General features: G+C 50.7%; 1 protein-coding gene across 7 annotated transcripts in view; it reads left to right on the top strand.

Moving 5' to 3' along the window:
* Nos1 (nitric oxide synthase 1) overlaps window positions 1-15,222 on the top strand; it is a 168,146-nt gene that overhangs the window by 96,453 nt on the left and 56,471 nt on the right. For all 7 annotated transcript variants that reach the window (XM_013141712.3, XM_063225728.1, XM_063225729.1 and 4 more), the window contains exons 4-5: window positions 12,529-12,657; window positions 13,880-14,025. In XM_013141712.3, the coding sequence (XP_012997166.2) occupies window positions 12,529-12,657; window positions 13,880-14,025 (275 nt within the window). The remainder of the gene's footprint in view (window positions 1-12,528; window positions 12,658-13,879; window positions 14,026-15,222) is intronic.

Genomic DNA, 15,222 nt, shown 5'->3' with positions numbered 1-15,222 from the left:
GCCCCGCCCCCCAGGCGCCCCGCCCCCCAGGCTCCTCTGCTGTGGGGGAGGGGGAGGAGGGGGCACCAGCCGCCACAGCTGAGGGATGCATGCCCCTGCGCCGTGCCATGTGAACTCCAGCTTGGTTTGGAGGTGCCTCTGCCTTAGATTTGTTTGCGAGTTTGCCCTTTTTCAAATCTGAAGTCTGTTTCTGCCAGAAAAGGCATTCACAGGTTCCAATTTTAAAAGCAATCTAAGATGCCTAGTGATAATTTTTTCTCTCTCCTGTAATCCCAGCCAGCAATATTAATCAGTTTCTTGTGTCCTTTGAGCAGTATCTTCTACAGAGACAGACACATATACACGTGTATATAATTTTCATATTTTCCTGCAAATGAGAACCTATTCTGCATATTGTTTTTGCACCTTGGTTTTTCACTTATCAACATCACTAGTAGATAAGTCCCAGGTAGCAGGTGAGGAGGGGCCTGGGTTTTGCCAGCTGCATAATATTCTGTCGCCTGGTTATGCGGTCATTTATTGAGTGAATCCTCTCTAATGGGCATTTGGCCATTCGCCCTGTTTGGCTGTGACAGTGCCATCATGCATGACACTGTGCGGTAACTCATGTGGCACTCGAGGGACTGATAACAGAAATTCCTAGAAGCTGAATCGCTGAGTCATAGGCCACGTACGTTTATGGTTTGGGCAGAGCTCAGCCAGGCGCACACCACAGAGATTTTACCCGTCCTGCCAGGGAAGCAGGAGACTGTTTCCCCACAGCCTGGCCAGCTCCATCTGCCACTGAAGGTGCCATCTCTGCCAGTCCGCGGAGATATGTGCCGACAGCTGAGCCTGTACCCTTCCCCAGGTGCGACTTGTTTGGCTGGAGATGAGCAGTGTCTTGTCCTCTCTTGTGCAGGCAGCCGGTGGCTGGGCCACAGCGACCTAGGGAGCTTCCGCCCGGCGCCCTGCAGGGCAGCAGAGCAGAGTGCGCTGACCAGTGGGAGGCTAAGAAGCAAGCAGCCCAGCAGGGGGCGCTCCGCGTGCTTTTCCCTCCACCTGATGATGGATGGCCACAGGGATGGCCTCCTAGCCTGGGGGGGAACTGCTTTGCCTTAGCTGTTGGTGGCCGGCTGAGGACGCCGGCCACTGCTCTGTGGGTCAGACCCACAATCCTCACGGTTGGCCCTTCCTCTGGGAGCGCCTGGTAGAAGAGCATAGTTGTAACCATTTATTACACTGGCTTCAAAAATTAAGTCTCGCCTAGTAGGGTGACGCTTGCCCAGAACCCTGGTACTCTGGGAGGCTGAGGCAGAAGGGTCACAAAGATCAAACCTAGCGTGAGTGACTTAGCAGGACCCTGTTCAACATAAAAAGGGGTTGGGGCTGTCGCTCAGTGTGAAAGCTTTGGGTTCAGTCTCCAGTGCTGAAAAGCAAAAGCCAAAAAGCTCAAGGCTACCCTGGGGTGTGGGTGGATCCGGCTGTGCTTAGCATGCTTGAGGCCCTGAATTCGATCCCCGGTCAGTAACAGCCGCAGCTATAATAGCGTCCATACTATGAGCGCCGAGTTATCCGTGGACGACTAGAGGAATTTAACTAGTTTAAAATTCCTTTCTGGTTTCTTGGTTGAACATAAAGGGAGGGGTGTGGCCATACCTGGAACCTTCCCAAGACAAAGAATAACAGAGTCTCCTGGCAGATCCCGGCTATAGATCGGAAGCATCAGGTCTAGACAGTATTTTAATTTATTGCCATGTTTTCAAATGTTTCACATAAAAATATCATGACTTTTCTTTAAAATGTGCACAAACTGCTCACAACAAGTCCGTACTTTTGGGGAAACCAGCCGCCTGGTCAAGCAGGTGGCCTCCCTGCATAAAGATGACTCCCGGGTTTGTTATCTGTGGTCAGTCTGTCATTGACACCAAGTACCCATTGTCATTTATTACATCAGTGCTGTTGATTGGCTTATAATAGGATAGAAATTAAATCTTTTGTCCACGTCTTGATTATAAGCAACAGGTCAAATAGCCCAAGAGATCCCTATGCATCAGGAAAAAATGGAGAAGGTTTCATTTTTTGACAAAATGAAGAATATTCTGATAGGTTTAATAGGAGTGGTTTGTTCGTTTATCTGTTTGATTTTTAGCAGGGGGCAGGTATAGAACCCAGGGCCTTAATCACGTGCAAGGCAAAACCTCTGGGCTTTAAACTCTGGCTCAAAACGCTCTGTTTTGAAACTGTCCTGGCTACTTGGCTGTTTCGCCTCTGTGTCACCTCCTCGTATCAAACCTTGTAATTCCTTGTCTGCAGCAGCCTTTGAATTCTGGGTATGGAATAAAGCAGGGAGACCTTGACCCCACCAGAAAGAAACAGACGTCAACTGCAGAACAGAGGTCACTTCCTTCCCTGCCACTCACTTTGTTTAAAGAGTATCAGTCTGCACCAAGCATGGTGACACACACCTGTAATCCCAGCTACTTGGGAGGCTGAGGCAGGAGGATCCCAAGTTCAAGGGTATCCCGAGCAACTTAGTGAGGACCTGTCTCAAAATAGAAAAACAGAAAGAAAGAAAGGAAGGAAGGAAGAACAGAAGAGGACTGGGAATGAGGTGCTTTCCCACAGGTGTGAAGCTCTGGCTTTGATCCCCAGTACAAGGAGACAGGAGGTTCTTAAAAGCAGTAGTGGGTGGTTTCTGAGTAGTGGGACTCAGTACGGAGGATGCAGCAGAGATGATTCCAGCACAACCACTGGCGTCTTTGCAAACCGGGGAATCATCTTTATGCAGTGAGGGCACCTGCTAGACCAGGTGGATGGTTGCGAGCAGTTTGTGCTTTGGTGATGAAGGCGGGGGGCGGGTTAGGGAGGCCCTGGGGCCTCCTGGAAGATGGAAATCCCATTCACTTGGAGGAAAAATGAACTTCGAGAGTCCTGGGGAAAGAAGGGGAGACTGAGTCTCTCTGCAGGCCCAGTGAGACAGGCAGGGTTTTCAGCCTGAGGCCTTTTGCAGAGACACCAGCTTGGGCTGGGCTTCCAGCTCCCCCATGGAGGCCATGACCCAAAAACCCTCAAAGCCACGGTCCTGCCAGGTCATCCTGGCTCCGTTGTCTGAGCTTTGATTTTCCAAATGCCTCTCAGGACTAAAGCTGAAAGAAGACAGAGAGAAAGCCCTGGGATATATTGGAGGCCTAGCTCCAGAGCTAAGAAATCAGTCCTGTCATCCTGCTAGACATCGCCATGGCCACGGGCCTCAGAACTGCTCCCGGGCTGAGCAAATTAGCAGAAAATACAGTGTTCTTATTCCACCATGAAAAACCACCTCCTATACTTAGCCTCTCCGCTGCCCGCTCAAAGCCACGCTGCCCGGAGCCCTTGGGTTCTGTGGTTGTAACCTACATTTTATAAAGCATCCACAGAGGCTTGGCATTGTTCATCACACGGCAGGGGACCCGGCCCTGCCTGCTTCCCTGGGGGGGGGGGGACAGGCGGTGGCGGTGACAAGCAGCTGGTCTGTACTTTCACCCAAGCCTGGCAAGAGGCACCAGGTGCAGCAAGCAGATGCAGGCTAGACCCAAGAAAGAATCCTGCCTCTGCAGACTGTCAGCTCCCTGAAGGAGCAGTGTCTCATTTCAGCCATTGCCAAACTGCTCCAAAGCTCACCACGTGCATAGCCCTGGGGTAGAATCAGGATGAGCTGGCATTGTCTTTGCTGCCTTTGAGACCCTCACAGTCAAGGGCAAAGAGGCAGATGCATATGTTGGGCAGTTTGTGGAGAGAGAGAGAGGGCCCTGAGGGAGCATAAATACCTTAGCAGGCTGCAGGGAGGGGTTACCAAGAGGTGACATTGGACTGGGTTTTGATGATTAAGTAGGAGTTTGCCTAGCAAAGCATAGAGAAAAGCATTGTAGTAAAAAGAATGTCTAAATACTGCATTTTTTTCTCACTAAGGGTCTTTAGGAAATCTCTGAGATGGTCTTTCTTGCTAATGCCACCCAAAACATCCTTCTAAAGGGCTCTTAAAATAACCATTTGCTAACAAATGCTACCATGGATTCAAAATATGAGAAAATGCTGTTTGTCATCTTCCATGCATGCTTGTGGGGTTTCAGTCAGGCCTTTTGCAGCGTCCCTTCTTATTAAGCCCCATTCCCCTTGCTTTCCTGAGGGAGATGGGGTGGAGCCACGCCCTGCTTGGGAACAGAGCCCTGCTCTCAGATACTGATTAAACGTTGGTCCGGTGTCTCATGGGTACAGCTGGGCAAGGTGGTGTTTCCCCTCGGGGTCCTGCACCCCGCTGCCATCCCGCTCCCCAAGCTCGTGCTAATCAGATGTCAGACAGTGACTTTCCTGTGAAATCCCCCTCCCCGCCTGGCAATTCCTCAGCCCCAGGACCCAGGACCTCCGGGCTGCTTTTGAAATGTCAGAGTCTGCTGAGAAACCTCTCAGTATTTCTGAGTAAGTGTCAGCCTCTGTGCAGCCTCTGGGGCTTCCAAGGGACAGGAATTGGGGACACACACTTGGGCCCCATCTTCAGAGGATCAAAATTTACCAGGGCTCACGTGCCCCTGTCCCCTCCCCTCTCTCCTCTCTCCTCGCCCTGGGAGCCGGTGCAGCCTCTGCTGATCACCGAGAGCACCTAGCCGGGCAGCAAGGCAAACTGCTCCACCTCTCGGCCACCGTCCCTGGAACCGGCAGCAGCCGCATCTGCTCTGACTCATGCGCGCTAATGATGTGGGGATAAAAATAACAGTAAGGTGGTGACAGCACTGCCTTGCAGATGTGCAGCCCCTGTCACCAGGGGTTCACTCGCCCACAGCGTGGGGCCACAGACTCAGGGATGGGGCCAGGTCACCCCTGGAGCTGGTGACCTCCATCAGATGACTAACATCCGCTCTGAGCCCCTTTCCTCACGGTGGCTAACAGGAGCTTCTCGTTCCGGGGCAAAATGCAGTCGTGTGTGTGTGTGTGTGTGTGTGTGTGTGTGTGTGTGTGTGTGTGAAATAACCGTGCAACCATGCCAGGCACCCCTGTAACACCAGCCTTCAGGAGGCTGAGGCAAGAGGGTCACAAGTTGGAGGCCACCCTGGGCTACATAGTGAGACCCTGACTCAAAAATCAAAACAGCAATGCGAGTGTTGGCAAGCACCCCCGAATAGTTAACAATGTACTGAGCAAAGCCGGGTACTGTGCCAAGCACTAGGTCCACGGTCTGTCTCCATCCCCAGCCCAAGCCAGTGAAGTCCAGTTGGCCCTCGGAGCTCCACACCCCTGCTGACAATCAGCCACAGACGGCCAAGATTCAAAAACAGTTACATCTGCACTGAACGTGTAGGCTTTGCTACCCTGTCATTACCTACACATGACAGAGTGACAACTATCTGCATAGCACTGGCTTGAGGCATAAGCCATCTAGAACCGACCTGGGTGGTGCTGGAGGCCATGTGTAGGTTGCAGGCAAATACTACTCCTGCTCATGAAGGGACTTCAGGCGTCCCCAGCGTTTCTTATCTGCAGGGGGCCCTGGAACCAATCTTCCGGAGCTGTTGAGATGTGACTGTACTATGATTCTCCTCATTTTACAGATGAGGAAACCGAGCCACAAAGTGTTTAGGGGCTCGATGAGGGCCACGGAGTAAGTCATAGAGGTGGAATTTGAACCCAGGCCCTGGAGCCTTGGAGTCCAGTTTTAACTCTGTAGCACTTGGCACACAGTCTGTGCTCAAAAAATATTTCTAGTTACTATGTCCTTGTTTGGCCAATCATCTGCTAATGAAGGTGTATTGCCAGCCCCCACCTGGCTAGTGTGAGGGAGAGAGGGTGAAAAGTATGAACCCCATTTTACATACGGGAAAAGACCACTCGATAGGTCATGAAAAGCCTGCACCGCTCTCCTCTGGGATTATACCATCATCCACATCAATGCAGCGTGTACCCAGAGGCCCAGGACCCGGAGCACTGAGAAAGAAATGGACTATGGCCTCAGGTGGAAGGCTAGGAACTTCGACAGCCTACATTCTGAGCCCAGCTCTGCTGCTCATGCCTTACTGATTTCTGTAGGGCCATTTGGCCACTCAGACCCTCTGTTTCCTCATCTGAAGAATGGGTTACCATGAAGATTCAATGGACCAGTGGATATTTGATGATCTAGTGCAGGCCAGACGCCCGACTGATGTTTACTCAAGGCTGTTCCACAGGAAATGAATGCCAGATGTTGTGGCACAGGCCTATAACCTCGGCCCTCTGGAGGCTGAGGCAGGAGGATTACAGGTTTGAGCTTAGCTCAGGCAGCTTAGTGGCTTAGAGAGAACTTATCTCAAAATAAAAATAAATAAACAGAAAGAAGAAGCTGGGGATATAATTCAGTGTGACGGCCTTGGGTTCAAGTCCTACACCACCAAAAACAAGGAGAAATGAAAGTGAGCGTGATCAGTGACCCGAAGCTACGCAATCATCTTTTCAAGTATTTGTTCTAGAAACTTCTGTTCCTAAACAAAGCTGCAAACACAGCCATACACATGGGTGTCACATTGCAATACTTGGGGTTTGCACAGACTGTAGGGCCCACCAGGCCACCGTAGCAGACACCACAGCTCTCTGCCTGGCTGACAGCTCAGGGCATCCTGTGTTAGTTCCCAGCCCAGGCCTCTGTCTAACCTCCTGTATTGAGATGAATTCCTCTACACAGAGGGGGCTGCAGACCCCCACCTCAAAGCTGCCAATCAGCTCATTGTGTCCCCACCTCCCAGGGGTCAGCTGTGCCCGGCCTTGGTCAGGATATTGACCACGGTTGGACTCCCAGGTTGGGTTTCTGCACAGCGTCTTTGGTATCCCCCTTTCTCAGGCTCCTGGGGTGCTCGCTAGCATTGAATGCTCCACACAGATGCTTTCCAGGAATCCCTACTGAACCCGGCCTCTGGGGCTCCCTAGGAGCTACCGAATCCAGCTGGTGCCTCGCTCCCCTCCCCCTTGAGCTGTGTCACTTGCTCAGGGACACCCAGACCTGCCGGGGTCACTTCACCAAGAGGCCAGCCAGCAAGTCCTGCGGCCACCCAGGGGGTCGGAGCCAGGGCCCTGCTGGAATTTCCACGTATTTTGCTAACTGTTTATTTTCATGGTGAATACATTCAAGAGAGACACAACCGACTTTCACTTTTGAGCCTCTCCGGATGCTTTCAATGCTAAGCCCTGCTGCCCTTCCCACATTCGCAGGTAGTGAGCTGAAGGTTTATGGCTTAAACAGCTACCCACAGGCCATTCAGTGTCATGGGGTGGGCCGAAAGACAATTACTAGATTCGTTTGAAAAATTAATTCCTAGTGTACCTATCCATCTTAGTTTGGTAATGGACTAAGTTTAAAGTCATCTAATAACATCCGACTGACAGTCCCATGATCTCACGGTGATTTGTTCAATCTAGTTTAAACACCACTTATTCCCAAGTCCTTGAACCCCCTCTGCTCCCAAAGTTCAACTCTGGAGCTCTGGAGCAGCCCCTATCCAGCCCCCACAGACTGCAGAAGCAGAGGTTAGGAGACAGAATAAATTGCAGGTACTTGTGGGAGTTACTGTAGAGTGGATCACTGTGGCTGGATTTGGTGGTGTACACCTGTGATCCCAACTCTCAGAAAGCTGAGGCAGGAGGATCACAAATTCAAGGTCATCCAAGTCTCACAGTGAATTCAAGCCCAACTGGACTACATAGCCTGTCTCAAAAACAAGAAAGCCAGAATGAATCAGTTTTGATGTAATGCTTTGAGTGCGCCACAAGGAAATTATACTCTGAACTGTGAGACACAACTGGTCAAGTTCTCTAAGTAGCTGTTGTTTAATTGCATGGATGGTGAGTGTCCCCTGCCTTGCAGGTCTGCAGTCCCGGAGCCCAAATGGCCACAGGCTGTGAGCAGGTTACCCGTGATGCCCTGAGAGGTGGTCCCCACAGGTTGGAGTCATGTTCCCTGGGGCTGCGGGAAGGACACAGCATGGGGCGTCTGGCCCAAGCCCAGCGGGGCAGGCTGCCACAGGCTCCTAACCGAAGGGCGGCAGCCTGTGCCAACAGGACAAGAATCAGAGGCTACCAAATTTGCACAAGTCGAAGGCTGAGTGCCTAGATTCATTTGCTAGGGCTGCCTCGACTAAGCACTACCAGCTGGGTGACTTATGCACAGAATCTACTCGCTCATGGCTGTGACTGTCACTAAATTTACTTTTTAAATTTTTTTTTTAGTTCTTGGACTGAACCCAGGACTTCTGCAATGAACCACATCCTTAGCCCATTGGTTGACTGATTGATTGATTTCTAGGTTTTTGTTAAGTTGACCAGGCTGGGCTTGAACTTGCAATCCTCCTGCCTCAGCCTCCTAGAGTATTGGAATTACAAGTTTGTGCCACCATGGCCAGCCCAAATTTCCCTTTTTTCTAGGGATAGCAGCTATACTGGGTCAAACACCACCGTAATATTTTCATCTTAACGTGCATATCTCTATAAAGACCCTATCTCCACACTTGGGTATTTGGGTTGAGGATGCCCGTATGTGAATTAGTGAGGACAGTGCACAGTTTGCCTTACAACATCTCCAGAGAAGCTCTGGGTCTCACAAGCGCCCCCTCCCTGGCCATAGCTCTCGGAGCTGATTTCCCTGAGGCCCACGACAATGACGTGACCCTGACTGCCGGTTATTGGGAAGGGCAGGCACCTGGCCTTTGTTTCTGCATCTCCCTGGTTCTCATGTTGCGTCTGTCCTCCTGCCCCAAACTCCCACTCCCTACTTCCCGCTGTCCCCCAAAACGCTCACCTGTCTTCCTGCATGCAGACCGGAAGTCCCAGGTCCACACTGACCTCGCTTTTCTCCCTCCATCCTCTCTTGATCTGCACCCCAGGCTCTGTCTCCCACTTCCGCCCCATGGCTCTGTTTTTCACCTTGCACCCGCCTCTTCCCAGGGGTCTCTGCTTTCCGCCTGCCCCCCAAGTCACGTATACACAGCTCCCATATGCAATGGTTGGATTTAGGAATTTTCGTCTGGACAGCGGTGTGAAAGCGAGATAGATTCAGTACAAATCATACTTGGAATTTTGAATTTGGATCCTTTCCTGGGCAAGTGTGTGTGGGATGATCCTCTCTCCACGCCGGCTGGGGACAGCAAACCACAGCTCCCGGTCAACCATGCAATCAGCAGGGAAACAACCAACACTCCGCAGTGTGCTGTGTGGCTAAGCTGTTAAGCAGATTAGAAGCATTTCCAACTTATGATATTTTCAGCGTACAGCGCGTCTGGCGGGATGTGGCCCCGTAGCAGGTCAGGGAGCATCTGTATTCCTGGCACACGGCTTTGATGGTGTCACTCGCTCAGCTGGGCAGCGGCAGGGCTTCTCTGTTCTCCACTAAAGCAAGAGCAGACTCGTCTGCTGAGTCTAAGTGACTCTGAAATTCCAAAATTCACTTAGACTTGGTGCTGTGGCATAGACTGGGCGACTAGAACAACAGTTCTGGAACCAGGAAGTCTGAGATCGGGGTGTCAGTGTAGCCCCATTCTGAGGAGGACCCTCTTTCCTCACTTGCAGTTGACCACTTTCCCCCTGAATCGCCAGAAGGAGAGAGGAAGAGGCCACCCATGCTATAGCTGAGGCACCACCCCACTCATATTTGGGAGACAACAGTTATCTCCTAAAAGCTCTGTCGCCTGTGCAGACACACTGTGGCTTACGGCTTTGACCTGTGAACTTGGCACGACACAATTCAGTCTAATTCAGACCTCAAACGTTGGTTGAGCATGCATTGGGGCGCCACTGTTCCAGGGTGGGGACAGAGCAAGCTGAAGGGTGGGCAGTCAGAGCACACGGCCAGCCCTCCGCATCCCAGGCTCGCACACACAGATTCAACCGACTGCAGACAGAAACTGCACAGGAGGAAAAGATCACATCCAAGCTGAATGTGCGGGGACCTGTTTTATCTTGCCACTCCCTAGACACACAATGCAACAACGGTGTACACTGCGTTTACATCGGATCAGATACCATAGGTACTTCAGGGACAATTTAAACCATACAGGAGGCTATGTGCAGGTTTTATGCAAATATTACATGGTTTTATATCAGAGACGTGAACATCCTTGACTTTGGCCCTCAAAGCAATCAGCTGCCTGCCGATACCAAGAGGCGCTTGTGTTATCTAAATATGCAGATATATAAAGATATATAAACACATGCTGTGTACATGTTCTCACACATGCACACACATGTGACATGCGCACACACAGACACATGCACACTTACACACACATGCTCTCACAATGCACATACATGCTCTCCTGTGCACACATGTGCCATCACATGTGCTGTCACATGCATATGCTTTCACACACATACTATCTCAGTTATTGCAAGCAAGGTCAAGTGCTCTGAAGATATCTGAAGCATGGAAAGGGTGGCAGGGAGCATGGGTGACAAGGCCTGGTGCTGTTGTAAGGTTTTGTTCTGTGGTGTTTATTTTGAGGCAGGGTCTCCCTATGTAATTCGGGCTGACCTTGAACTTGTGGCAACCCTCATGCCTCAGCCTCCCAAGCGCTAGGATTACAGGCCTGCACCACCATGCGTGGCAGGGCTGGGCAGTGCTTTAAAGAAAGATCAGGAAAATCTGTAGCAGTGATGTGTGACAATGTTCGGCCAACTGGAATTAGACCTCTTCCCTCCAGCGTCTACAAACTTGTAAAGGGTAAGACAGGAAATAGTGCTGGTGGGTGTGGGTGTCCAGTCTTGGTCCCCATCACACCTACCCCGCTCTGCCACCAGAGTACAAAAGAAGCCACCCATACACAATGCAGGAACAAAGGAGTGTGGCCGAGTTCCAGCAAAACTGTATTTATGGAGCTTGAAATTTGAACCTCATATAAGTTTCATGTGTCACAAAGTATTCTTCTTCTTTGCATTTCTATAGCCAACAGTCTAAAAGTAGAAAAACCATCCTTCACTCAGGGGCTGGACAGGAGCCGGCAGCAGGCCCAGGGCGGCCCCGTGCTGAGTCTGCAGACCCAGCCTGCTTCAGAGCAGGCAGCCATCCGTGCAGGCTCCCCCAGCGGTGGGCTGAGCACCCGTGTGCAGGAGGCCTCAAGCCTCCTGGAGACCTGGGCCAGGCCTCTTCCACAGGGCTTCTCAGGCTCCTCAGCAAGGAGGTGTCAGCAGAGCCTTTGAGACGTCCCGAGCTCACAGCCTGCTTTGCCAAGTTCGAGATCCACCGGAATGGCAAGCCCATCTCCCGACACCTGCAAACCGTCGTTGTCCTGTGGCAGAAGGGAAGCCAGGAAAGGAGGGCGGCGCCCGCAGCCCAGAGCCCCCTCGTGCCCTGTCCCCAGCATCAGCTCCGAAGTGCTGCCAGTCTGCATTTTGATCTGGAGCACTGAGGGCCCCACTAGAAAAAGCATCTGCATCCTGCATACAGGTCCCCCACTGCTGTATTAACCTCCCCACTCGTCCCCTCCAGAGTCCCCCGCGATTGCTGGGGACAATGGGAACATCAAAGCCCAAGCACAGCAGCCCTGCCGGCAGCTTCCAAATGCCCGATTTCACATGGCAGCCCGCGAAGCCCCGGGTGGAAGGTGGCGCGTGCTTGGCTCTTTACCGCACCCCGTGCACATCTGGAACCCCAACAGATGGTCTGTTTTATTAAGCCTCTTAGAGAAGGCTGCCAGCGGCCGCCCCAGCCCCAGGCCACGCCTCCTCATCCTGACGCCCTGCCCACCCACACCAGTGCTGCTGTCCCCACTCTGAGGTCCTGAGACACAGCAGCCCCCAGGGTACTAACAGGGAGAATTGACTACCATAGATACATGGTCTGTACCTGTCACTGAGCACGGCAGACAGAGTAACCGGGAAGAGCAGAGGTTTATTTGGGTCCAGTCCTGGAGGCTGATGATTCCACAAGCATGGAATCTGATGAGGATACCCTGCTGTCCCCAACCTGGCAGAGGGCACTCCTCATTAGGAGGCAGAGGCGAGCCACTTGGGTCTCTCTTCTTCTTCATATAAAGCCATGGTTCCTCAGTTTTCTCATCTGTAAAATGGAAAAATACGGTTATGGCTTGGTACCTGGAAAGTGCTGTGGAATGTTAGTTTTCAATATCTGTCCTCCAGTGTTCTCATTGACTTCCGTCCTGGAATCAGCTCCTTCATTGCACCCCACTGGTCTCCTACCCTGTATGAGTATCACTCAATGCTTTGGCCTCCGTCCCCAGCCAGGACTTCGCAGTGGGTGTGCCTGTGGCCTCTCTTTTCTAGCTGCTGTGTGATGGATGCTTGTCTGACACCTGGGCACCACCACTGAAAACACACAAGGTAGATGTTACCCTTAGGGTGAGATCTCAAACACATGGGGCAATGCTGGTCAGCCTGAGCCTTATCCGCCCCCCAGCCACTGCTGCTGGCTGGTCTGTTTGTTTCCAGAGGTAAAGACAAATGGATGGCTGAAGTCATTTAGGGTGGAGACAACAGTTCATGCAAAGGCCCTGAGGCCTCGAGAACCTGCTTAATGCCCCCCACCTGCCTTCTCTTCTCCAGCCCCCTGCCTCAGGCAGGCAGTCCCCCACCAAGAACGGCAGCCCCTCCAAGTGCCCCCGCTTCATCAAGGTCAAGAACTGGGAGACTGACGTGGTGCTCACAGACACCCTCCACCTTAAGAGCACGCTGGTGAGTAACCCAGCCGGGTCTAGACCGGAGAGGCTCTGTCTCGGCTCCCCGCACTTACAGCCAGCTCTAGCTCGGCTGTGGCAGCTGTCCTGTGCCCAGCACAATGGTTAACATCACCCCTGGCCTGTCCTCCTTGGTTTCACTACCCCAACCCATGTATAACAACAAAAAGGTTTCCAGACATCACCTAAGCGCCCTAGGAAGGAAGTTCATACCCTGCTGATGGTACCCACTCACCTATGCAGATGCTTTTCATCAGTGTACCCTGTACCCTTCAGAATTCAAGGACAGTTGCTGGCTCCAAAAATACTCTTTTTATCTCTGTTTGGCCACTGATGGAGAATTTGATGAGCCTTTCCTAATTTTGCAGTGTGTCCTCTAAATTTCTATACCCTATTTTTCAAAATCAACACATTGCTTTAAATTTTTGTTGGGCATCTTAGAGGAATGCTGTATTAGTTAGCTATTGCTGTATAACAAATGGGTCCAAAAATTTAAGTGGCTGAAAAAACAAAACTATGCATTATCTTTTAAGAGTTTCTGGATTAACACGGTGGTTCTGCTGGTCTGGGCCAGATACAAGTGATCTCAGTGAGGTTAGCAATGAACATGCAGTCATCCAAGGGGGATAGCTCAGGGCAGGCTGGTGTAGGGTGGCCCTGGATGACACAACTGTGTTCCATGCAGACACTCCTCTCCCACCAAGATAGCTTGGGCTGGTCACCTATGCTTGCAAAAGGATGCAAAACCTCTTGAGGCCCAGGCATGGACATAGCCCAGGGACACTTCTGCCATATTCTATGGGCCAAAGCCACCCCAGATCCAAGAAGTGAGAAAGCAGACTCCACCTCTTCATGGAAACTGATGTAAAGTCATGTTACAAAGGGAACACAGGAAAGGAAAGAATTGAGACCAGTTTTGGTAATCAGTTGTTTCTTTTTGATCATTATGGAGTCAAAACTATTCTGTAATTTAGTGCCAGGGATTCTGATTCCTACTCTGCACACCCCCACATCCCTGACACCAAACATTTTGGGGATTTTAAAACATGGTTCCCTGTTCCTTACCATGGCTGATGACCACGTCCAACAATGATTAGAAGGTGGCCCTGAGAAATCCCCTCGGAATTAAGACCCAGATCAGCTTTGCTGTGGATATAAGAGCCAGCGCGGCAGCCACACAGCTGGCAAAGCGGTGGCCTGAGTCTCTCTTGACCCTGCAGGAAACGGGCTGCACCGAGCACATCTGCATCGGCTCCATCATGCTGCCCCCTCAGCACACACGGAGGCCCGAAGATGTCCGCACCAAGGGTCAGCTCTTCCCCCTCGCCAAAGAGTTCCTGGATCAGTACTACTCGTCAATTAAAAGGCAAGTGTGCGTCAACGGTGGGTAACCGGGGTAAGTTACTGAGTGCCGGAAAAAAGGACGTAAGATCCAACTACAGACAGGTGAGCCAAGCCGTGATCATGAGGCCTCCACCCGCCACAGACAGAGTCCAAGACTGGCAGCCAGAGGGTCACAGCCGGTCCCCAGAAGCAAAAGAGCTGCTAAAAATATGAAACTTTTCTAGCTGGGTGTGGCACACACTTGTAATCCCAGCATTCTGGGAGGCTGAGGCAAGAGGATCACAAGTTTGAGTCCAGCCTAAATAACTTAGCAACCTAGTAAGATATGGTCACAAAATAAAAACAATAAATAGGGCTGAGATTTTAGCTCAGTGCAAAAACTCCATACCCCGATCCCCTCAAATTGAAACATTTCAAGCAATTCCACACCTAGAATGCTTATACCTGTTCCTAAGAAATCATGTACACATTATTTATCATAGGAAAAATCACAATCAAAGAAAGTTTATACATGGTATATGCTTCAAATCCCAGTTATTCAAGAGGCTGAGGCAGGAAGATTGTGAGCTCAAGGCCACCCCAGTCTGGGTAACAAGACCACTTCAAAATATTAAAAAGAAATTTAAAAAAAATGTTTTAAACCTCCAGGAAACCACTCAGCTCCATTAATGAGATAAAGGTAAATAAGCTGTGATATTCTAGTGACAAAGTACAGGATTGAATATCCTTTATCTAAAATGCTTAGGACCAGAAGTATTTGAGATTTCAAAGTTTTTCAGACTTTCAAATATGTGCATGGACTATTCCCCTAATCTGAAAAATCTAAAATCTGAGAGGTTAGGGATATGACTCAGTTGCAGAGCATGTATTTATTATAAACAAGGTCCTGGGTTCAACTCCCAACACCCAAATATAAGTAAATAAGGCCAGGAAGGAAGCTCAGTGGTAGAGCCCTTGACTAGCATGTGGAAGGTTCTAGGGTCCAGCCTTAGCACGGCAAAGTAAAAAATAAAAATGAAAAGGTAAAAGTCATGTACAATGACAGGGAATCATTCCCACCAAGCTCTACTAATATTTCTTACCCTGAGCATGTGTCATTCTGTTCTGTATACCTTCTTGTGAGTCTAAAATTGCCCATAATTTTTAACTTTCTCAAACTGAGCATATTGCCAACATTTAAAGCCTAGAAGAGTTCCCTTTAAAAACTGATTCCAATATC

Source organism: Cavia porcellus, unplaced genomic scaffold (genome assembly GCF_034190915.1).
Source record: "Cavia porcellus strain 051 isolate PalLab524CR breed Dunkin Hartley unplaced genomic scaffold, mCavPor4.1 scaffold_16, whole genome shotgun sequence".
In the NCBI taxonomy this organism is placed as follows: Eukaryota; Metazoa; Chordata; class Mammalia; order Rodentia; family Caviidae; genus Cavia; species Cavia porcellus.
Note: the sequence above shows the minus strand (reverse complement) of the source record. Positions and strands in the feature narration are given on the sequence as shown.